Here is a 25,598-nt window from a genome sequence, read left to right as displayed (position 1 = left end):
TACACTCATTTTTTTTCACAGTGAAAGTAGGAAGCTCACAATAGTGTGAAAGTGATATGCCGTTCTGAGGCCTTCGTTTTACGAGCGAAATAGGCCTGAGTTATCCCCCTTAGATTATGACGTAATTGGTGCCAATTCAACTGGGTCCCTGTCTATTCTCAACGCAAAAGATATCAAGGACCAGTTTGCGGTAAAACAACATGGTCTACGACACACTCCGGCGCAGTGGTGTCTCAGCATAACACAATTCTGGCTGGCATCTGAGATGCTAGAATCACAAAACTGTACCTACCCCACGTGAAGCGGCTCTAACAAAGCATGATGACGTCATAATGTTTATCAATTGGCACCAATGACGTCATATTGCAAGGGGCATAAGCCATGGTGTTTTTGTTATGGAAATAGAACACTTGGTAAATGTGAAAAATATGAATCGTTTTAGTGCAAAAAATATGTTTATTAAATATGATGTTTTTATATTTTTGTCTATGACACTTCTATGTTAACACTTTTAATGTGGAAAAAGTACAAGAAAAAATGGTTCATTTCCGTGTGAACTTGCCCTTTAAGGTCCTTCCTTATGATGAAAATTGCGTGTAGCCTTTACTTGTGCCCTTCACAGCTCCGGGGGGGGGGGGGGGGGTGGCCCAGTCGTCTAAGGCGCCGCGATTCCCAGTTCGCCCCGATTATGTTTCTAGGTTTGTCAGCACCATACCCGTGTTCGTGGGTTTTACCGAAGTGGTAAACGTCTGAGACCAGCATCACTTCAGGCTTTCTTCCCACATTAAGCTGACACGCCGTGATATAACTGGAATACTGTTAAAAGCGGCGTTAAACCCAACTCACTCACTCATTCACAGCTCCAGTTTCCTTTACTCAGCTTTAGGCTAAATTTATAAACAAGGGACTCCCCAATTCTCGAGGGCTACTTCGTGGAATTACAGTAAACTACGGTTATAACGAACTCAAAGGGACCCCTTATTTTAGTTCGTAATAACCGTAGTTCGTTATTAGCGTTATACAACGCAAATCCAACACATGGGCGGGACCAAAATATACAGTTAGTTATATCCGTCAGTTCGTTATAAGCGTGTTCGTTATAGCCGTAGTTTACTGTATTATTTTTCAACCTCATAAGTCTGTTTCGGAGACATGTATCTTTTGCACCCACCCTCACTCACCAGAAACACACACGTATCGGACACGGAGGGGGTCGGTCCGTCTCCTGCACAGCCTAGACGGGTCACATGACCTCACCCCCATGCACATCTGTCGGATATTCTGATATGCTGCTTCGTTCGGGGTGCCCCTGAAGTTGGTGACGCTTTCCACGAATATTAAGGAGTTATTGTCACAAGCGAAGGATTCGTCTTGTGGGCGGATGTTGCATACCAACCATTCACAGGCTTCTCCTGAAACAAACAGGTGCGTGAGTGAGTGAGTGAGTGAGTGGGAGGAGTGATGAAGGGAGTGATGGAAGGAGTGATGGAGCTAGATGTTCACCTCGAGACCGACAATATCACCGTAGGAGACACTAGATATGGTCCTGATAGTTCAGTGGAGGCACTGGATCAGTTATTATTTTGGCATCTTCCCGAGGCAAGGGAGTTAACTGACTATAAAAGCCTACTTTCCACTCTTGCCGAACTAGGCTGAAATTATGGAGTTATGTTTTGGCTGGACTAACGAGTCTATGCATAGTCCAATCGAAATCGCGCAACGAAATCAACATCCGGTTCGTTAACAACATGGATCTCATCGTGCCGATTTCTGTCGACTGCATGATTTGCAACAAGTGTGTACCGTCAACTGGGCGTTGACATATATTTTCCAAATCTTTTCATGTTTTTAATCAAGGTGCTCACGTAATTTGATGCACTTCGCGAGTTGAGACCCGTTTTATAGCAATCTTTATCTTGATCATCGATCAGATCGTCTTCACTGGGCGCCGCCATTTTGTTTGAAGCAAATGCAAGTGACATGAGAGGTGGAATCTGATTGGTCAATAGGCCTATTAGGAGGGTAAGTGAAGGAACAAAACTCGCGATAGCCACTGGAGGCGCTACGATCGAGCCCAGATGTTCCAGTCAAGTTCGGCAAGGGTGGAAATTGGACTTTCAGAGTAAGTTAACTCCCTTGCCTCGGGAAGATGCACTGTTGGGGACATTTACCACTTAGATCTCGGCCTGATGTCACTGACTATTGCACATTGTAATACTAGTATGTGATTTGACTATAAGTAATTATAATATAACATCCGATGTTGGTGTACCACAATTTATTTCGGGACACAAGTAAAAATGACATTTTAAAGTCTAATTTTAATTTAATATTGTCACATAGATTATAAATTTGCATAAGACATGTTACGTTTGAAAAACTTCTTTCTCGAGCTTGTGTACCAGATCAAAATGGTTAATTAAACCAATACGTTACTGCTGGGTAGGGCGAAACGCAGCCTGAATATATTAAAAAACACCAGTAAAGTACATGTATATAACCACTTCAACCCCAAAAAGCATAACGGGGGATTCGATTATTTCTTTCATTCTTGAAATGGATCAGCTGGGTTACATTTTTTTAGGCGAGAGATACGGACACGATGTCCTCAATGACAAACCCTCAATCTGCGAAATCAGGTTCCACTTGAAGGTCTGGTTAACACACGCCAAACTATTTTTTGATGTCATGCTGTTGTATTTGTTTGTTTGTTGATTAACGCCGCGCTCAGAAATATCCCAGTTATATGACGGCGGTCTGGAAATAATCAAATCTGGACCAGACAATCCAGTGATTGACATCATGAGCATCGATCAACGTAATTGGGATACGATGACATGCATCAACCAAGTCAGCGAGTCTGACCACCCGATCCCGTTAGTCGCCCCTTGCGACAAGCATGGTCGCCTTTTACGGCAAACATGGGTTGCTGAAGACCTTTTCTACCCCGGATCTTCACGGGTCTACTGAAGATAAATAAGGTGCACTCTATGTGAAGTGTGGCATGACCGACCCATCAAGAGATGTGAGTGGGTGAATTGAGCTTAACTTTGAACTGTATTTCTTATACTGTATTGAACTGTATTTCTGTACACGGTCTGCACGAACCATACCGTCATTTGGGTTTTAAACATCCGTGTTGGGATTACAGCAGTGTGTTCGAATCCCATTTTCTCCCCGATTATGATATTTGATCTGTCAGCGTCACACCTGATGTAAACATCTACGTCACTCATCGCGTAGAACCTTTCTCCACATCCAACTGACCCGCCGTGATACAACTGGAATACTGTTCAAAGCGGCGTTAAACCCGCCTCACTACATGGGACAAAGGGCAAAAAAATATTGAGAAAACGGACCTTCTCCAATAATAATCTCGCAGACACTCGACCATCTGTCAAACATCTGTAGATTGCAATAGAAACGGTCCCCAGGGTATACCGGAGTGCGCATGCGCACTATTCGGGCCACGTGCATCTCCGTTTCAAACGTAACTTGTAAATATCATTAGCGAAGCAGCCACCAAGTCTCAGCAAGCACGAACATGTTAGCTAATCATGTTTACATAGATATGCCGTCTCATATTCAAGTCTTGGATCGGCGTATGACATAAGAGCCAGTGTACGAATGATGCGAAGTTCCGCCCGAAGCCATGTTTATTCCGTTCCTCTCTTCCCTCGAGAGCCTCGTTATCAGTTCTTATCGTAAAGGTCAGCGTAAACACACAATCACCAGGCTTCGGTAATACTCGCGTCTGATCTTACAGATACCCGCGTGCGTTTCCTGAGCGACTCGCGTGTTATTCTACATCCTGTTAATTACAGCATTAGGAGAAGGTGAAGAGGCCTCATGAGCCAAACGGCACTGGTGTGGTAACACAATGTCAGCGCGTTTATTTTGCGGTGGTAAATGAAGATTGTGGGAGGTTTGTTTTGAATTCTTCTGTCGGGCAGCGGTGAAACATTGCACTAAATCGTTCATTATTTGACGTTTGGAATCTAGTTAAAAAGGGTTATAGCACACACACGAGAACCTTCCATACACACGTACAATCAGCGTGTCTCTCTTATTAGAAGCGTCTTTTGACTCGCCTCTTACGACAAGCCTAGGCGCCTTTTACGGTAGGCATGGGTTGCTGAAGATCTATTCGACCCCGGATCTTCACGGGTCTTAATTCCATGTGCAGGTAATGCTCTATATTGAAAAGACAACATGTTTGTCTTCTACTTGCTGCTATAACCACACCCACTCACTCACCTACTGTTGCATCTCTCGTCACGTTATGGCCATCTATAATGTTATCTGCTCCATTGTCTTTGACCCGTGAAGATCCGGGGTAGAATAGGTCTTCATCAACCCATGCTTGCCGTAAAAGGCGACAATGCTTGTCGTAAGAGGCGACTAACGGGATCGGGTGGTCAGGCTCGCTGACTTGGTTGATGCATGTCATCGTATCCCAATTGCGTGGATCGATGCTCATGATATCAATCACTGGATTGTCTGGTCCAGACTCGATGATTTACACAGCCCGCCGTCATATAGCTGGGATATTGCTGAGTGCGGCGTTAAACAACAAACCAACCAAACCAAACCATCATGTCTTGACTGCTTTGATGGTAATAGCGAACCAACACTTGCATAAGTAGTCTGCCATACAGACCCTGATACAAATATATACAATGCAGTCCATGCATGTCTATAATATTTGGTCCAGATTACTGCAGTATCTGAAAATTAACAGTCTCTGGTCTCCTGTTTAATATTTTTATTAAGATAATTTAACAACGGTTTTATTTCTGTAAAATATGTTCATTTCAGAGCCTAGATGTTAGTCTAACGCATTAGTTAAACACTTTGTACAAAATATATCCAAAACATTGAGAGAAGCAAAGAGACATCATATCTTTAGATGAACCGATGTGTTGTTTAATAAGCAGAAATATGTATATATAATCATTGTATGTACTTCACGGCCGTATATGTTGAATACATTGAGTGTTATCATTCACTCACAGCGTGTGCTTGCTTAGCATCCGTCTTTTTTAACATTCCGGGGTAAGCTGCATCAGTTATAACCATATCCCTGCTCTGTGCGGTCAAACTAGATAACAGCCAGCATCGCTTAAGGACGGTACACGTTGCAGCAACCCATCGGCTCATCAGAGCGTTCTTAAAAGTCATGTTCAGTCAGCATCAGAGCAGAAATCATCAAAAAAAAATCTTTAAATAGAATTGAAAGAGTACCATATAAAAGCAACAAAATCTTTTCCATATTCATGGCAATCTCGATTACTTGTATACGATTCCGACTATATCATGAGCACGATTTATGAATTACTATTATATAGTGTTTGTTTGTTTGTTGTTTAACGACGCACTCAGCAATATTCCAGTCTGTAAATAATCGAACTGACCAGACAATCCAGTGATTGACATCATGAGTATCGATTCACGCAATTGGGATACGATGACATGCATTAACCAAGTCAGCGAGTCTGACCACCGGATCCCGTAAGTCGCCGTTTACGGCAAGCGTGGGTTGCTGAAGACCTATTCTAAGCCGGATCTTCAAGGATTAGCGCAGATGTTCCTAAAGTGCTTCTCCATTAAATCCATTGCCTATTCCGTTACCTTGCGTCAATACCGCCAACAGTTAAATGACAATTCATTACTTCAATATCCCTCAAGACTGTATTTATCAGTCGTGTTTTTGCGTTGTCTGGGACCCTCCCTAGACCATCCACCCCCACCCTTCGGCTCTTCTCCCACCCACATATTATCGATGACCTCTCCCGAGCAATCCCATGACCATCCCCAATTAAAACAACACGTACAAGAACAATCCAGATGTGTTCCGTCCTTTCAATCTCTGACATTTTCCTTCCTTCGATAACTGCTGTCAGAGACGAGCTCATGCCGACCCGTTAATGATAAGGACGAGCCCAACGTGGGACCTCGATCGTAGCCCGTCAAACGGTGCATTCTTCACGTAACCACTAAAACCGCGTGTTATGCAACCGGCAAGAGGATTCTGCTGGAATTCCTCAACCTGTGATGGTATGTATATTCAAATAACATGAAAGGCGCGTCAGTGCGCACGTGTTTCACGTGCATGAACTTCAGACCTCGAAATTCCCGTGCGTGTTTGTCGTGTTTCGTTGAGAAAACAATTAGCGCCGTGAGAGTGACTGGAGTGTTTCGTAAGACGTGAGTTGTGCCGAAATTTGTGGAATCGATACCTTCAAAGTTAATATTTATGATACAATGAAATTCTTTTATATCGCGCTAGTTGTAGGTTGAGTCGCACATTCAGGGCCTTGTTCCACAAAACGCTCTCAGCACTACAACTGTCTTAATGATTGACCAGAAATTCAAACTTTCATAATACGGTCATGTTTGTTTTGTGAAGCTAGGCCCAGTATTTAAGCTATATGACGGCGGTCTGGACATACCAGTGATTGAGATCATGAGCATCGATCCACCCAATTCCAATTGAGTGAATCGATGCTCATGATATTAATCACTGGATTGTCTGGTCCATACTCGATTAAATGCAGACCATTCATATAGCTGGAATATCCCTGCATCGCTTCGGGCCTATCACATAATCCCACATTACACCGGCATGCTATTATATAACGGACGTTTCACATGAATATCCCACTCAGACACAGTATACTAACTCCGATCCGACCAGGCCTTGTTTTAACCCCTTAACGCTAAAGGGGCACCATCTTTCAACGTCTTTTGGTATGACTCGGCCGGGGATCGAACCCCGGACCTTCCACTCTCAGGGCGGACTCTCCCCCACTAGACCAAGGAGGCGGTCTTATTCATGATAGGCTGAAACATGTTTACGGAGCTGGCACTAAAACCAGAGAGGACACAGATGGAGGCGTGCCTACCAGGGCCGTGCTTTAGCTATCTCAATGTTTACGTGTAAATAACGTTAACGGTGGAGTTGAAAGTCGAGGCTGACGTCTTTATGGCCTCGGCGGTTTCTGAAAGGTGAGGTGAGGTGAAATGGGGTATAACGCCGCGTTCAAGAATACTGCACTTATATAGCGACGTGCATGCATGCATGCATGTGTGTGTGTGTGTGTGTGTGTGGCTGCTTGTACTAATCCGGACTTCTGCCGATTTAAAGCGCTAGCTCACAGAGATACCATGCCTCAGTTTAACATGAAAACCCCACTCAGACACAGTATACTGACTTGTTTTAGCCCCTTAAACCATGTTTAACGTCTTTTGGTATGACGCGACCGGGGATCGAACCCCGGACCTTCCGCTCTCCGGGGGGACGCTCTACCTCTAGACAACGGAGCCGGTTGTTTCTAGAAGGCGTTTGAAGAGCTACACGTATTGACCTGATAAAATTGGTGACCTCGCGGCTGAAGTATAATGTTTGATCAACTCTGTCAGGAGACTCAGTGTGTGAATGTTGTTTGTCGCCGCAGTCTAGACAAGGCAAAACCAGTGACAGAAAGCATGAGCAACAATCAAGGCTATCAGAATACGATGATGCAAAATCAGCCAAATCACGGACCCAGACCACCCGATCCACTTTCGTCGCCCCTTATGATTAGTAATAGAGTGAAAGGCATCAATGCTAACCCGGAACCCCACTGGGTATTTTATTGACAGAGGAATAAAATGGATCGTTTAGAGAATTTATCAAAGAGAGACTTGCACAAGTCTCTCAGACTATTATTATTAGTTTAAATCATAATTTCTAGATTATGAAAATAATAAGAATAAGTTGTCTGTGAAAGAGACAGAAGTCCTTAAACTGTCCACACATCTAGACTTGCCTATTAGGAGGATAGAATTACTGTACATCCATTGATTTTTCTTTCAGTACAACCTTGGAGAAAGGCTACTGCACCGTAGCTGATCGGATGACAGTGAGTCAGTGTTGTTCGGGAGTTTTCGCCAAATAAAACAAACCATTCTGTAAGAGATTACAGATTTCCGTCTTAAAAACACAACTATTGTACAGCATAAAGATACAAATAACATAATGGAAGATTCTCAAATCCCGAAATACATTCATTTGGAAAAAAGTGTTTTTCCTCTGCCACGAGTACCGTAATACTGGCTATTAGAGAAACGTGTTAGGAGAAAGTTTATGTTAAATCTTATACCACATCTATAATGGCAAAAGAGCCACTAGTACGCCTCCCAGACCCTAGTGAATACATTAAAGAAGAGTGCAAGTCTAGAATGATTTGGCAAGTCTAGATTGCCCCAGCTCTTGGAAGGTTTGTTCTGGGGTCCATTTGCATTTTATGTTTTATTCAGTCAATATAGATTTTGAAACAAGAGAACTTGTATACTCCCCAGGGACCTGAGAATGAAAATCGAGTGCTCACTGATCCATTGGCCGGGGTTATAATAGTGTAGTGCTATGAGCATCCACTTGGTGAATGGAATCTGGCGCATTATAAATGCACTTATTATTATTATTATTATTATTATTATAATTATTTAACTTTATTCAACTTTATTCCTGAGACTAACTGTGAGTCTAAAGAGTCGTGTAACCATGTTGTCTCTGTGTTGAAAACAAATACACCTATAACCATATAATACTATAAACAGTACTATATAACCTCAAATCCCGTAAAACCAGATTATATGGGTCTCTGGTCTCAAGCTGTAGAGATTGCACTTGACAGCGCGCTCGCGTAACAACAGGATATAACCAGTTCACGCAAAGGTCGCGTTTTAACAATGGCGCGATGACCCCTTCATCAACTGCGCCAGATCGAGATGTCAAAGGTTACAGCTGAGCATCCAGCACAGAGATAACATCCAGTTTACAAGAAACACGTGCTGTGCGATTGATCTTCCGGAAGTCCGACGTGGTCCCGTGAGTCAAGGTCATCGGTCATGTGACCCTGATAAAGAAAATACTTCTTTCCTGGACTTTGTGAGAGAAGGTTTTGGGGGAATTAGGTTGTTATCTTCATTTTGAGATCTCTATGGTCTTTCTGATGTATTTAAATGTCGAGTCAGATGTTAAGTGGACTGAAATTGTTTGTTGGAATCTCGTCGCTTTGACTTTCCAGGTGCTATCGCAATGAAATGGGTGAATGGATATTTCAAAATGAATATATCATGACTGACCTTTACACAAGGAAGGGTGTCCACGGATTTTGGCTCCCCTTCCTCATCCAGCTAACTAACGGTAACGGGTGGTCAGACTCGCTGACTTGGTTGATGCACGTCATCGTATCCACATTGCGTGGATCGATGCTCATGATATCACTCACTGGATTATCTGGTCCAGACTCGATTATTTACAGACCGCCGTCATATAGCTGGGATATGGCTGGGTGCGGCGTTAAACCATAAACAAACAAACAAGACATACAGTAAATGATATACTGCTCAAACTAAAGGTTAAAAAAGGAAATAATTTGACGTCAAGGTGGGGATCGAGTTTCAAACAAACACTTTTTGAAGAAGTCTACTTGTACGAACAACTTTGAGAGACAACATCAATCTCATTTCCATCTATGTGGTTTTTGCGGGCGCAATGTTGGGCGCCACGAGACAGGATGAAACATATCGCTATGTTTTATATACCACCAGTTGGATAATGTCAGTTCTCACCTCCAGGTGGAGCTGCGGCACGTGAGACATAGCAGGTGGTTTGCTTACCGATATATAGCTGAACCAGACAATCACTGTGGATGAAGGAATTTATCTACACATGTGTTTATAGTCACAGGTACACTATGCTTGAGCGTTTAATTTGAAATTCACGCGAAGTAGGTATTTCTGTATAATTTATATTTTAATGGAAAATGTTCCCATGACGTCTATGGCGTCCTCCTAAGAAGCTCAAATGACGTACGCCCTCGAAACCCATGACGTATACCTCTGTACCAATGTCGTATACCTCTGTACCCCGTGACGTATACCTCTGTACCCCGTGACGTATACCTCTGTACCCATGACGTATACCTCTGTACCCCGTGACGTATACCTCTGTACCAATGACGTGCAGATTATAACTTTGACGAAAAAAAATCACTGTCGTGTGTGAATATGCAGATCTACAAGATCCACAGCATAATCAAATTATTATTATCATAATAATACTTCAACCAAAAGTTGACACGTATTAATTTAATATCATACAACGGCCTACCTTTAGAATATTCAGGGGTCCGTTCCACAAAGCTATCGTAGCGCTAAGGTGATCTTCCATGCTATAACATCGACTTACGACTGTCGTTCGCTACGATCGCCTTGTGGGACGGGGCCCTGCGACCCTAAGCTTACAATCATGTCACAATACCCTATGAACTTTAAACAACAATACGGGGGCAAGGGTGGCCCAGTCGTCTAAGCCGCCGCAATTCGCTGTGCAGAGTTGCGTCCCTTGGACACGATTGAAACCTGTGATTGTGGGTTCGAATCCCGATTATGTTTCTAGGTTTGTCAGCACCATACCTAAGACCTGCATTACTTCGGGCTTTCCTGCCACATTAAGCTGACACGCAGTGATCGATATAACTGGAATAATGTTAAGGAATACTCACTAAAAAACAATACAAATTATGCCATACATCCAGGTAATGTCTCGCACAACAGTTAGTGTGAGGTCTTAAATCTGGCCTCAGACCACAGTTATCCCCCCTAGATTTTACCCATGAGTGAGTGAGTGAGTGAGTGAGTGAGTGAGTATGGTTTTACGCCGCTTTTAGCAATATTCCAGCAATATCACGGCGGGGGACACCCCAAATGGGCTTCACACATTGTACCCATTTTACCCATGAAGGAAAATAGGAGAATATAGTGCCCTGTTCAAATGGGCTGTTCAGCCTGTGCCAATGTTTTTGGAGTGACTTGTGATAGCTTAAATGAGAGATTAGACATTGTAGTTTGTTGCCAATTTTTTTGTTAGCCACAATCTGTGATGGTATTGATTCCAGCCTCCCATGACTTGACCCCAAGTTGAAGGCCGCTCTGTGTGTTTCGGTTCGAAACTTCCGGTGGGCACTGTTGACAGTGGTTACTGCGAAAGGGAGCTGGTCAATGCAGGCCGAAACTTTGCGTATTAAGTGACAAGTGGCAGGTTGGTCAGCATGCAACGGGAGAACGGCCTACGACCGATAATAATTATGGTGGCCAGTCATGTCACTGTACATAGCAAAGAAGGAAATTGATTGTGGTCTGAGGCCATCTGAAACTGGAGTCATCGGGTGTGCATAAGCTCCTCACAGTGATATATAACAGAGCTCCAGATAAGCTGCGTATCTGCGTAAAATACGCATTAGAAATGCAGAAATACGCAGTGAAATAATATTCAAGTGTATCAAATACGCAACGAACATTACAGATACGCTACATAAGACTAGTGCGTATCATCAAAATATTGTGAAGTAACCCTGCGTATTCGATTAGCAAATCAAACTTATTTTGAAATTATATACGGACATTCTTGCCAAACTCCACGATGACAGTTACATCATGATCATTTGCCTTCCTTTCTTGTGGAAGTATCGCGGTATTTTTGAGTCCTATAAAGCTCTCGAACCCACTCGACAACAGTTTGCAGGGACGAGACTAAGTGTTTTTAAATATTTAACTTAAATACCCACATGTGTAAAAACTAGTGGGTAACAGAAATTTGAATACCCAGATAGAACTACTGATACCCAATGATTTTAAAATGCATGGATAAAATACCCATGAGACCAAAAGCTTATCTGGAGCTCTGATATAACCTCGATAATGTCGATGAATAAGCCAAGGGATGTTGGGAGTTTTCAATATTAAATATTGTCAGTGAAACATGTTCCATACAATGTGTAATAATTAATGTACCAGTATTGTTATTAAACGGGTGATCTTTTCACGGACGAGTGATACATTTCAGTACCCCATGACGTACATGTCAGAAGCCCATTGACGTTTATATTAGAATCTCATGACGTATATCTGATATCATCCGTGTTCCGCGGAGATTGCACCCTAAAACACCCCCACGTGACTTTGGGACGTAACTCTGAGTTGTAAAATTTAAATACTGGCTGAGTTGCGAGCGAGAACGGGATTTGTTGTTAATTCGAAGACAAGTCTAAAAATAAGCGAAAGGATATTTCAAGATTGTGAGTAACATTTGTGGAATGATGTCTGACGATAGAAGCGATAATTTTGCATATGCTGCAGGATATAATCACAAATTTACACGAAACGAAACATTCCAGCTGCAATGGCACGGCTATACTACCTGTCATTATGGCTGTCGTGGCGATAGGTACAATTACGTTATCATCTCGCCATCATTCACCCAGGAACAGAAGGAATAAAACAGCTGCGGAGCTTGTGAGTCAGACGCCAGGAAAGAGACCTGCATCACTTCGGGCTTTCCTCCCACATTAAGCTGACACGCCGTGATATAATGGAATACTGTTAAAAGCAGCGGTAAACCCAACTCACTCACTCACTCATTCGGATGAGGAGAGTGAATAAGAATGAAATTGATTTTTCTTGAAGGTAAGGCCAGAGTGAGTGAGTGAGTATGGTTTTACGCCGCTTTTAGCAATATTCCAGGAATATCACGTCGGGGGACACCAGAAATGGGCTTCACATATTGTACCCATGTCGGGAATCGAACCCGGGTCTAACATGAATACCCTACGCAGACACAGTATACTGACTCCGAGCCGACCACTCCTTGTTTTAGCCCCTCAGTGCAGAGCGCCAGACAGGGAAACAACAAGTACCATCTTTTAACGTCTTTTGGTATGACGCGCCTGGGGATCGAACCCCGGACCTTCCGCTCTCCGGGCGGACGCTCTACCATTAGACCACGGAGGCGGTCCGGTACATGTATGTATCTTACAGTAAGATGTTACAGTGTCGGTGACTGGCGTGGTATGGATCAAGGCTAGAGACGCTACTAGGTTTGTGAAGTAAAATGTCAATGCAGAGTAAATGCCCCCCCCCCCCCCCCACCAACGTGATATGAAAAATAGCGATTGATACAAAAAGGCACTGCTGGAGTTTGGCGCACCCAGCCACACCATGGGGGACCTCAGTACCGGGAGTTTTAAAGTACGTCTACAGAAACAAATACTCCACAATAGCCGTGTGTCTGAGCCCCAGGAAGCTATTAAACAATATACTTCACAACACAGGCAGTTGAATGAGAAACTTCCTACGTGATGCTTGGCGAGCTGCTGCTTGTTTTTCCTGGTCTAACTTGAAACCGCAACTGGGAAATCAGTAGTTTTTTGTGTTTTTTCTTTCAAATTTAGACCTATTAAAACTGATAGGCGCTCTTGGCGTATGGTTACACTTTGAAGGTCACGACCTCACGAATTTACTATATTCACAGTCCGAGTTAAAGTCACAGTCCGAGTTAAAGATGAGTTAAAGCTGAGTGAGAGGCAATGGTTTTCACAGATCATCACGACGTCGTTCAACGTATCCAACTACGTTTCTAAGTCTTCGTTTGTTTGTTTGTTTGATTGCTTGTTGTTTAACGCCGCACTCAGCAATATTCCAGCTATATGACAGCGGTCTGTAAATAATCGAGTATGGACCAGACAATCCAGTGATTGATATCATGAGCATCGATTCACACAATTGGGATACGATGACATGCATCAACCAAGTCAGCGAGCCTGACCACCCGATCCCGCTAGTCATCTTTGTTATTTATGTTTAATATAGTTTATTCTTTTTAAAAATAATCGACACATATTAACTTTATGAGTACTTTGGGAAAAATAGACTAATGTTTAAGTATTCATTTTCATACTATCGTAATTTAAAATTTATATTGATATGAATTCACATTTTGTTGTCTATCCTTCTGATCAATCCCAAAGCAACCAGACATGTAACCTTTAAGGATGTATGACAATAATCCCTTGTTCACTGCTGTGTTATATCATGGGGTTCGGGAATAGCGGGACTAACCTGTTTTAAGATTTACGGTAGTGTGACACAAATAAAATACTCCCTCCATCTCTCTCTCCCTTCTTTCCCACTCTCTCTCCTCCCCCCTCTCTCTACGACACACTCTCTCACCATCCTCAACTCTCTTTCTCTCCCACTAACTCTCTGCTTCACCCTCTCTCTAGCACCCCTCTTTCTCTCCCTCTCACTCTCTGCTTCACCCTCTCTCTAGCTCCCCTCTCTCTCTCCCACTAACTCTCTGCTTCACCCTCTCTCTAGCTCCTCTCTCTCTCTCCCACTCACTCTCTGCTTCCCCCTCTCTCTCCCTCCTTCCCCCACTCTCTTTCTCCTCTCCTTCACCCTCAATCTCCCTCCCTCCCCCCACCCCCATGCATCTCTCTCTCCGTCCCTCTCTCAGACACACAATCTAGTAAACCATTACATTATATAGTATTAACTAACGACCAATCTGTTTTGATGTTTGTATTTTAACGGATCCGGTTACTAGAGACCGAGAGCCGCGCCGTCTCCCTCCACACTCTCATACAATAGCTCTGTGATCGACAGTTTCCGCCAGGAACCGCCCTTCGGGTAATTACGGTGAGAGGTTAAAGGTCAGACCTGCGTAATTGCGACTTCCTGTTTATCTGTGCAAGTAAGTTAAAGCAAATCGTTGGGCCTTGCTGTACATCACAACGTAATGCCGCTTTATACACCAGCAACTGACACGGGATCGCGGTGAGCGAAAGACAACGATATCATATTTATAAGGACTGGTCGTAATGCATACCCCATGTGTAGATATATATATATATATATTGACGAGATAAGAATAGTTGTTTTCACAAATCTCTGCATGATTTATTGATGAAATGATGTTTCATCGTCGATTTATATACGGGAGCCCAGTAAAAACGAGTTTAAAGAATTAACTGTTTTTTGTAATTGCCATAGCAACTTTGAGTTATTGCCAACATACGGATAATACTTGTCATGTGATCATTAATATAAGATGAAAATGCATACTTCTAGAAATATGATAATGCATACCTCAAGAACAATAAGATAATGCATACCACAAGGTCAATATGATAATGCACGTCTCGAGGCCAATATGACAATGCATACTTCAAGGCCAATATGATAATGGACACCTCAATGTCAATATGATAATGCATATCTCAAGGCCAATATGATAATGCATACCTCAAGGCCAATGTGATAATGCACACCTCAAGGCCAATATGATAATGCATACCACAAGGCCAATATCATAATGCACACCTCAAGGCCAGTATGATAATGGACACCTCAATGTCAATATGATAATGCATACCTCAAGGCCAATGTGATAATGCATACCTCACAGCCAGTATGATGATGGATACTTCAAGGCCAATATGATAATGCATACCTCAAGGCCAATATGATAATGCATACCTCAAGGCCAATGTGATAATGCATACCCCAAGGCCAATATGATAATGCATACCCCAAGGTCAATATGATAATGCACACCCCAAGGCCAATATAATAATGCATGCCTCAAGGCCAATATGATAATGCACACCCCAAGGCCAATATGATAAATTATATAAATGCATACCTCAAGGCCAATATGATAATGCATACCTCAAGGCCAATATGATAATGCATATCTCAAGGCCAATATGATAATGCACACCTCAAGGCCAATATGATAATGCATACCTCATAGCCAGTATGATAATTCATTCTTCTGCAGCTAACATATCGACTATGTCCTATGACTGTGTATCAACAGTAAATTACAACAAATGATAATTATAGCGCAACCCCGTTAAATCCATCTTCCCGAGGCAAGGGAGTTAACTTACTACAAAAGTCCAGTTTCCACCCTAGCCGAACTAGACTGGTATTATGGAGTTACATTTTGGCTGGACTAACGAGTCTATGCATAGTTCAGTCAAAATCGGGCAATGAAATCAAAATCCGGTTCGTAAACTGTCATGCAGATTTCGGTCGATTGCAGGATTTGCAAAGCATGTGCACCACCAAATTGTTGTCAACAGATATTTTCCAAATCTTTTCATGTTTTTAATCAATGTGCTTACGTTATTTGACGCGATGTGATGTGATTTTTTGACAGATCGACTGAAATTAATTTAACTGTTCTGATCAAAGAATCTTGTGAGAGGTAAGAAAACAGTAGAACCGTTTATACTTGATTAGTTATAACAGCACATCATTAGCCATTGAGAGAATCGGCTTTTTTATAACTTATAGATTTATTCTCAGTAATAATCATTATAGTGAGTGAGTGAGTATGGTTTTACGCCGCTTTTAGCAATATTCCAGCAATAACACGGCGGGGGACACCAGATATGGGCTTAACACATTGTACCCATATCGGGAATCGAACCCGGGTCTTCGGCGTGACGAGCGAACGCTTTAACCACTAGGCTACCTTCCGCCCCTGAATCATTCTGAAAGTTCATATAGTTGTATCGGAAATGTGGAGAGAATATTTGGCTTTTCAGGTCAAATAACAGCATGATATATAGTCATCGCATCAAGTGACCTGAAACAGTTGCTATTTTTATAAGTGTCTCAATCACGAATGCAAATGTCATTTAATCAGGTCACTGGGATGAAAAGCTACCATTTAATGTGAAGTCTGAATACCTTAGATGTCATGGAGGCAGGCTGCAAGTAGTTCTGGCATTGAGTGGTGTTTGACTCGGTGGAATATGTTGTTTCATTCGAGAGAAATATCGATTTGTGTTTATACTTTTCTGTGCATCAATCACTGATCACGACATATTGTACGTGGTTCGAGACAACCGGAGTGATTATATTCGACTAACTTCACGATATGCATTATTAAAGTGTATTACCTTCACGCTGCGCAGTATAAGTGTATCAGCCTCATCCTGTGCATTATTGAAGTTTATTACCTTCACGTTGGCCATGATTACAGTGTAGGAACCTCACGTTATGCATTGTTAAAATTTATTACCTTCACTGTGTATTATTACAGTGTATCAGCGTCATCCTGTGCATTACTAAAGTTTATTACCTTCACTGTTCACTATTAAAGTTTACTCCTTCACTGTGCATTATTACAATGTATCAGCCTCATCCTGTGCATTATTAAAGTTTATTACCTTCAGTGTGCATTATTAAAGTTTATTATCTTCACTGTGCATTATTAAAGTGTATCAGCCTCATCCTGTGCATTATTAAAGTGTATTACATTCACTCTGTGCATTATTAGTGTATGAACCTCACGTTGTGCATTGTTAAGGTTTACTACTTTCGTGTTGGCCATTATTACAGTGTATGAACCTCACGTTGTGCATTGTTAAGGTTTACTACCTTCGTGTTGGCCATTATTACAGTGTATGAACCTCACGTTGTGCATTGTTAAAGTTTACTACCTTCGTGTTGGCCATTATTACAGTGTATGAACCTCACGTTATGCATTGTTAAAGTTTACTACCTTCGTGTTGGCCATTATTACAGTGTATGAACCTCACGTTGTGCATTGTTAAAGTCTATTACCTTCACGTTGGCCATTATTACAGTGTATGAACCTCACATTGTGCAGTATTAAAGTTTATTACCTTCACTCTGAGCATTATTACAGTGTATCAACCTCACGTTGTGCATTGTTAAAGTTTGTTACCTTCACAATGTGCAATTTTTAACCTTCGCCATGAGGATAATTAGTTTATCGAATTTCCTAGCAAGTGTTTTCATTTATATTATAATTGGACTCATTATTTAGTTTCTGAACAGAAGCGTTAGTATTATAATAGACAGCGGACAAAACATATACACAGACGAAGAATCGGCTCTCACTAAGTGAACCAATGACAACTAAACATTTTAAATATTTTTGAAAGAGTCACTAGAGTTTGTTATATCCGGGTCGGTGGTGGTAGTCTAGCTGTAAAAGCATTCGCTCGTCACGTGAGGGTCGGGTTCGAATCCCCACATGATTATAATGTATTTAAGTCATGGACCTCCGGTGTCTATCATCGACATATGGCGGTAATAGTACTAAAAGCGGCGTAAAACTTCACTCACTCATTCATCCGGGGCGGTGGAGTAGCCTAGTGGTTAAAGCGTTCGCTCGTCACGCCGAAGACCCGGGTTCGATTCCCCACATGGGTACAATGCGTGAAGACCTTTCTGTTATCCCCCGCCGTGATATTGCTGGAATAGTGCTAAAAGCGGCGTGAAACTATACACACTCACTCATTCATCCACCCACTCATTCACTACGTTGTACTTGATAAAATGATCATGTCTCGAACACTGTTTTCCCCCCCTCAACACTGCATGCCCGACATGCATCCGCACTTAACCACAACATATTGTTGATTTCAGTGCCCAGATGAAATACGCATAACTCATGCCAGGGAGTAAATATACAGGTCTGTGTAAACAGTCTCGCCTCCTAACTCATATCGGTATCTTCATGACGATGTTCCTGTGTGAACGTGATAAGAGCGGTAACAGGTCTACATCTGTAGCCGGGGCACTCTCCGTGTATTGTACTCTACTCTGGCGTGCCGTCACATTGTTAGCGGACGAGGCCATGGCTTCATTCCAGACAACGGCTGCAAGTGATGGAGTACATATTCAGCTGTCATAATTAGTACGAAAGGGGTTATCTCCCTTTAACCTCAACACTCAATAAACATGACACGAGCGTTACGTGCAGGGGATGTGTTCTTAACATTGCAAAACGATAGACGTATGTTGGTTGGTTGTTTGTGATTTAGCATCAAACTCAGCAATATTTCAGCTATATGACAGCAGTCTGTAAATAATCGAATCTGGACCAGACAATCCAGTGATTAATATCATGAGCATTGATCCACGCGATAGGGATATGATGACATGCATCAGGCAAGTCAGCGAGCCTGACTACCCGATTGAGTGAGTCGCCACTTACGACAAACATAGTCACTTTTACGGCAAGCATGGGTTGCTGAAGACCCGGATTCGAACCCGGTTCTTCACGGGTAAACCTATGTAGTACTGTACGTAGTTGTTTAGACACGCCGCTATACTTACAAAGCTATATCTTATAAGGAAAGGCTTTGTTAAACAAACGGACTGGATAGTGATATTGATAATGACAGATAATCTTATGATACCGAGTAAACAGCTGTTACGACTATAAAAAACACCCTATTAACTGTACAGACGGATTAGTTAAAATGCCACAATAATGAGGTATTAATTTAGATACCCTCTTTTAATCATTAATGGTACAATAATGAGGTATTCGCATCCCCTATTTTTAATCCTTAATACCACAATAATGAGTTATTGGCATCCCGTATTTTTAATAATTAATACCTCAACAATGAGGTATTGGCATACCGTATTATTAATCATAATACCACAATAATGAGGTATTGACATACCGTATTTTTAATCATAATACCACAATAATGAGGTATTGGCATCTCCTATTTTGTAACCATCAATACCTCAAAAATGAGGCATTGGCATCCTGTATTATAAATCATTAATACCACAATAACGAGGTATTGGCATCCAAATGTATATCCTTTCGTACCACTCCTACACATACAAGAGGGTATATACATCCATACATATGGGCCACTGGTACTATATCCCTGTTTTGTCACCATTGACAAACATCAGTGTGTAAGGTTACTTGACTCGACAAATCCCTACAGGCAAGTTCAATATATATCCGAAAAAGTAACCATATCTTTTTGCCACTGGCAGGAAGTAGAAATACAATGTTATTCTGCTGACAATCTAACCATTTACATGTATAATGGGTTCGTATATTTTCATTATACATCCCCGTAATATTACTGGACCGCCTCCGTGGTCTAGTGGTAGAGCGTCCGCCCGGAGAGCGGAAGGTCCGGGGTTCGATTCCCGGCCACGTCATACCCAAACATGTTAAAAGATGGTAGTCGTTACCCTGTCTGGCGCTCGGCATTAAGGGGCTAAAATAAGGACTGGTCGGCTCGGAGTCAGTATACTGTGTCTGAGTGGGGTATTCATGTTAAAACTGACGCATGGTATCTCAGTGAGCTGGCACTATAAATCGGCATCAGTCCGGACTAGTACAAGCAGCCACACAAACACACACGCGTCGCTATATAAGTGCAATAATCTTGAACGCGACGTTAAACCCCATTTCACCTCACCTCACCCGTGATACAACTGGAATACTGTTAAAAGCGGCGTTAAACCCAACACACTGGCAACTCATTACACGTATATTTAACCATTTAACTTTGACATTCAATATGTTTACTATAATCTCAGCAGTTTTCCCTTAAAACTGAAGAAAGAAACTCCCGAAACTGGAGATGCCTCGGCATCCCAAATATAGAGCCGGAGCCAAGATACACACTCTCTCACTCACCATCCTCGCTCTTGTCTAAATTGTTGACTCGATCGCCATTCACAGATAACGCTTACCTCGCCGACATGTCAGTCTCTTAATGATCATTATCTGCAGCAAGCATGGGTCAGTTGTATTTCATTTGGCGAGGTAATAATGATCGACAGCGGCACAAATGACCGGAAGATTAGATTAACCCTTCGTGAACGTCATCACAGAGCCTGTTGCGTGCCACTGTGGTTATTAAAGGGGCATGTCGAGTTTACCTAGAGCGGCATGGCGGGTTTTTATGAGGTCGGATCAAAGAGTCGCGTTTGCCTTGTGAAGGCTACGTGGGGCTTAACGGGGCATGTCACTGTTGAAAGGAACAGGTAGTGTTTTAAAGGGGCACATCACAGTTGGTTGAAAGCCCTGCTCTGATTTAAAGGGATACTTTGAGCAGTGTTGTGTCTAGGACCGATGAAGATAAGGATAAGAGGAGTACGTTTCAGGTTTTAAAGGGGCTCTGTACGCAAAAACTAAATTGTCTTAAAAAATTCTAGAAAAAAGTGATTATGCTTCAAACCGTTGAAAAAAGAAGAAATTGACTGCCTTAAAAATTAGCTGAAATGTAGCTGAAGAATTATACATATTATGGAGAACATAACATTTTTCTTTACATATTTTATCTTCTCGATTTTTTTTAGTAATATAACTTCAAGCCGAATCCATAACTCCATGCTTTTGTGATTTGTGTTAAGTTGTGTTCGGGATTCAGGGATGAACAATGAAGCTGAAAGTGCAAAAATTAGATGGTCTTTGAGCGGGTTGGCACCCTCATGAATATGCAAGGATGGAGAAATTTGCAACTTCCTCATTCTGACCAAGTGAGTGAGCGAGTGAGTGAGTTTAACGCCGCTTTGATTACTATTTCGGGATTCGGGATTCAACGATCATAGGTTTCAGGCACGCCCAGGGGACGTAACTCTGCAAAGCGAATTGCGGCTAGTTACATGACTGAGCAATTTGTGTCCCCGACACGTGTCATGAATTATAGTACACCTTTTGTCACCCAAATCCAGTGAAAGTTTACTGACATGAACACAGCCCCTCTGTGACCAATACAGGCATGCGGTGCCGGAATAAACCTGACCGGCGGAAAGGGCCGAGTGGTGACGAACAGACGCGACTATTGTTGTACATCCGGGTTGTGACGCCCACCAGACTTTACAGCTGTAGTCGTAGGCGGAATAATTACACGTATTATTCAAGGCTTTAAGGCATAATAAGGCATCGGTGAATCTAGCTGGTATGGAATAATTGGAATAATTGCATGATATGATCCATATGGCTCTAGACAAGTCAGGGTCGAGAATAGCTAAAATGTATTCGATCGTTCTATGATTAATAAATATAATAATTTAACCCCTTTATATAGCGCCAAATTCCAGTCGGCTGCTCAAATCCTGTTTAACGTATTTATTATCCTGGTTAATGAGTCAGTGTGCACTTGAGTTTCATTCTCAGCTCCCTGCGAAGGATACAACCCAAGCTGATCATTAGCATCGATGACGTGCAACAACCAATCAGCGAGTCTGACCACCCGATCCCGTTAGTCGCCTCTTACGACAAGCATGGGTTGCTGGAGACGCGGATTTTCACGGATCACGCTACACCTGTACAGTTACAGGTGGAACTATTGACAGAATCATGTGACAATTTTTCATTTTTTTCATGTTTCTTATATTTTTGTTCCAGTAACACATTACAAGTATTTTTGTGGCAATATATATGTATACCTAATATGTGGGAGAAATTATTCTAACTATTCAGACCCGTGAAGATTCCGGGGTAGAACAGGTCTTCAGCAAAGGCTTGCTAAGGTGACTATGCTTGTTGTAAGAGGCAACTAACGGGATCGGGTGGTCAGGCTCGCTGACTTGGTTGATGCATGTCATCGTATCCCCATTGCGTGGATCGATGCTCATGATGTCAATTACTGGATTATTCACAGCCTGACGTCATATAGCTGGAATATTGCTGAGTGCGGCGTTAAACAACAACCAACCAACTTGTGCCATTTGGCGAAACATACGTTATTCTTGCGACAGGTGTCCGTGGTATACTCGACTTTTATCCCACTGAGATTGCTGTAAGGTAAATATTTTCAAATGATACATGGAATTTTGGGATAAACCAAAATAAAAAAGTTTTGGTGCTCAACAGCTGTGTACATAAGAAACGATAGCGTGAGTAAGTAAGTATGGTTTTGCGACCCTGCCGGCAATATTCCGGGAACATCAGGGAGGGAGGCATCAAGAATGAGCTTCTCGCCTCATCCCAGGATGCTGTAGGTTGTAATGCTCATCTTCATTTTTTGTTGTCTTTTTTAAGTAATATCATGTGGTTTCATATGTTTAAAGTACGTGTCCTTCACACTGAAACAGTTCTCAGTTCATATTTTTTTAGGGTTTGAGGTTGGTGGGTGCACACTTTTCCCATGTTAGGCTAACATTGTCTCGGGTAAAGTTATGATAGAATTCTAGATTTGGATTTATTTTTGAATTTATTCTCTGGTGTTGGAGACTATACCCCAATCACAATGTGAACAAATATACATGACAGCTTTGTCTGTGGTCCATCTATGTGAACCCGTGAAGATCCTGGGAAGAATAGGTCTTCAGCAACCCATGCTGGCCGTAAAAGGCGACTATGTTTGTCGTTAAAGGCGAGTACCGGGATCGGGTGTTTGGTCCAGATTCGATTATTTACAGACCGCCGTCATATAGCTGAAATATTGCTGAGTGCGGCGCAAAACAACCAACCAACTAACCATCTATGTGACGGCGGGCTGGACCAGACAGTCCAGGGATTGACATCATGGGCATCGATCCACGCAACTGGGATACGATAACATGCATCAACCGAGTTAGCGAGTCTGACCACCCGATCACCCGATCCCGTTAGTCGCCTCTTACGACAAGTGTGGGTTGCTGAAGACCAATTCTGATCTGTTATGCTATACGATGAGGTGAAAACGTATGTTGTCTTAAAAGAGTGGATTGTCTTCTTCTGGATCCAGTGTTTGTTTGTTTGTTTGTTTGTTGTTTAACGCCGCACTCAGCAATATACCAGCTATATGACAGCAGTCTGTGAATAATCGAGTCTGGAACAATCAATCCAGTGATTGACATCATGAGCATCGATCCACGCAATTGGGATACGATGACATGCATCAACCAAGTCTGGATCCAGTGCGTTTAACGTATCTGATTATGTAAAGTGTCCATATCACTGAAAGATATCCGACGTTAAACAAACAAACAAACATGTTACACTTAGCGTGTTTTAAAAGCTAATGTAAAATGCTAGGAGAGAGAAAGTGGCGAGAGAATCTTTCACATAAAGACATATAAACATGATGTACATGTAATCATATCTCGACAGCGGTAAAACAGATCAAGGATGAGTTAAATATACATATATATAAAACATCAACCCCAGAGAATAATCAGTCTACATAACCTGCCAAAACAAATTCCATTGGGCGTAGAAGGAAAACTAGCGGTGAAAATTATTTGAATGGATCACTGAAAATCAGTGATGACTCCAGCTGTTCGCGAAATGAATATTAATAAGCATGAAAACATGTTACCAACTTTTCCACGAGTTTACGATTTCAAACCGAAGACCCTAATTTATGAAATACAGGTCACCTTCAAAATCTAGTTCAGCCTGCTTTTTTTCAGATAACTGCTGTTTTTAAGAGGAATCGGCATACAATGCATTTCAGCACTCAACATGTGGTTTTCCGGTATTTATCTGAAATAAACATCTCCCAGTCCGTGCCCTCTGTGCCTCGTGCTTATCTGTCAAACAAACTGGGCTCTATTCCAAATGTAAATAAACACCCTGTAATTGCCAAACATCGTTGGCATTGAGTAATATTTAACCGATAGGATGTTCTACTGTCAAAACGAGATGGGGGAGACGAATGAAAATGTCGGGGTTTTATGTATGAAAGTGACGCCTTGGCGTGTGTTAAGTTGATGTTTATTTGTTGGGAACGTAAGGAACTAAACATGTTTGCCATGTATGTTTCTTGTCATTTAACATGTTTGGGTAAACGGTCGAGATCGGACCATGACTGTTGAGGAAGATGGTGGTGTGGATGATGACGATGACGATAGTGATGGTAATGGTGTCAATAAAGGATGATGATGATATTGATGATGATGATGATAGTTATGAAGACATTGATAGTGATGGTGAGATGATGATATTTATGAAGACTTAAAATTGGTGATTACATTTGGTACAGGTTCTGATCGTTCTGATCGTGATTCTGGTTCTGATCGTGATCGTGATTCTGGTTCCGGCTCTGGTTGTGATTCTTGTGGTGACAATGCAGGGGTCATCATTGATATTTTAAAAGATATTCTATATCCACCTTACGCACCAGCTCAACGAATCAACACTTTTCCTTCAAATATACAGTCAAACATGTCCGCTCCATAATCTATAAGCAACAAAAGTAATATCCATAATATTATGATGTCTCTAATAAATGAAGAGTACATCGTATGATTTTGACTGTATCATCAGCATGGACTTATGAATCACTATCAAACAGTGATGACACCAGGTGTTCGCGAAAAGGTGGCCATGTCTTTCGTCACCAGTTGCACCCCTCACGAACACATGCAATTGTTCATTTGAGAAAACACGGGGACATATGTGACAAGTTAAAGGGAGTTGCATCGGACATCATTTTTGTCACTGATGCGTCAAATTTGTTTTTGTTTGTTTGGTTTGTTGTTTAACGTCACACTCAGCAATATTCCAGCTATATGACGGCGGTCTGTAAATATTCGAGTCTTGTCCAGTGATTGCCCTCCATTTGTTTACCATAAAACATTTTGAAACTTTTACGTAGGTCCTGAAAAAATGAACTTTTGAGTGAAAGTCATATGAAACTTTTTGAAATCTTCGTAGAAAGTGCATGCTCGACTATATCCCAAATTTGTAAGATGTAGACACTAAAGTTTAGAGCTGCTGGAATATCGCTCGACTTAAAGGGCAAATTTATAATTCATAGAAAGTTGAAGTCATCCCTCTTGTCGTCTTGAATTGAGCGTTTGGTCACCCTGAATCGTTTAAAAAGACCCCAATATGAAACAGATGAGGTGGTTACTCTGGTCTTTCAGTCTCAAGTTGGTAAATCAGTTTAAGGGAACTGGCTTCTAGTTATTGACCCTTATTGAACGAAATCAGATCGTCGATATACATGAAAAATCAGTTAAACCTC

At 41.9% G+C, this 25,598-nt stretch overlaps 1 protein-coding gene across 1 annotated transcript in view; it reads right to left on the bottom strand.

Annotated features, from left to right (window-relative positions):
• Positions 1-25,598, bottom strand: part of LOC139470305 (uncharacterized) — a 50,289-nt gene that overhangs the window by 14,889 nt on the left and 9,802 nt on the right. Inside the window, exon 2 of the mRNA XM_071252666.1 lies at positions 1,182-1,412. Within this exon, the coding sequence (XP_071108767.1) occupies positions 1,182-1,412 (231 nt within the window). The remainder of the gene's footprint in view (positions 1-1,181; positions 1,413-25,598) is intronic.

Source organism: Haliotis cracherodii, unplaced genomic scaffold (assembly GCF_022045235.1).
Source record: "Haliotis cracherodii isolate W230 unplaced genomic scaffold, xgHalCrac1.p SCAF_20, whole genome shotgun sequence".
Classification (NCBI taxonomy): Eukaryota; Metazoa; Mollusca; class Gastropoda; order Lepetellida; family Haliotidae; genus Haliotis; species Haliotis cracherodii.
The sequence above is the reverse complement of the archived record's forward strand: the minus strand, read 5'-3'. Positions and strand labels throughout refer to the sequence as shown.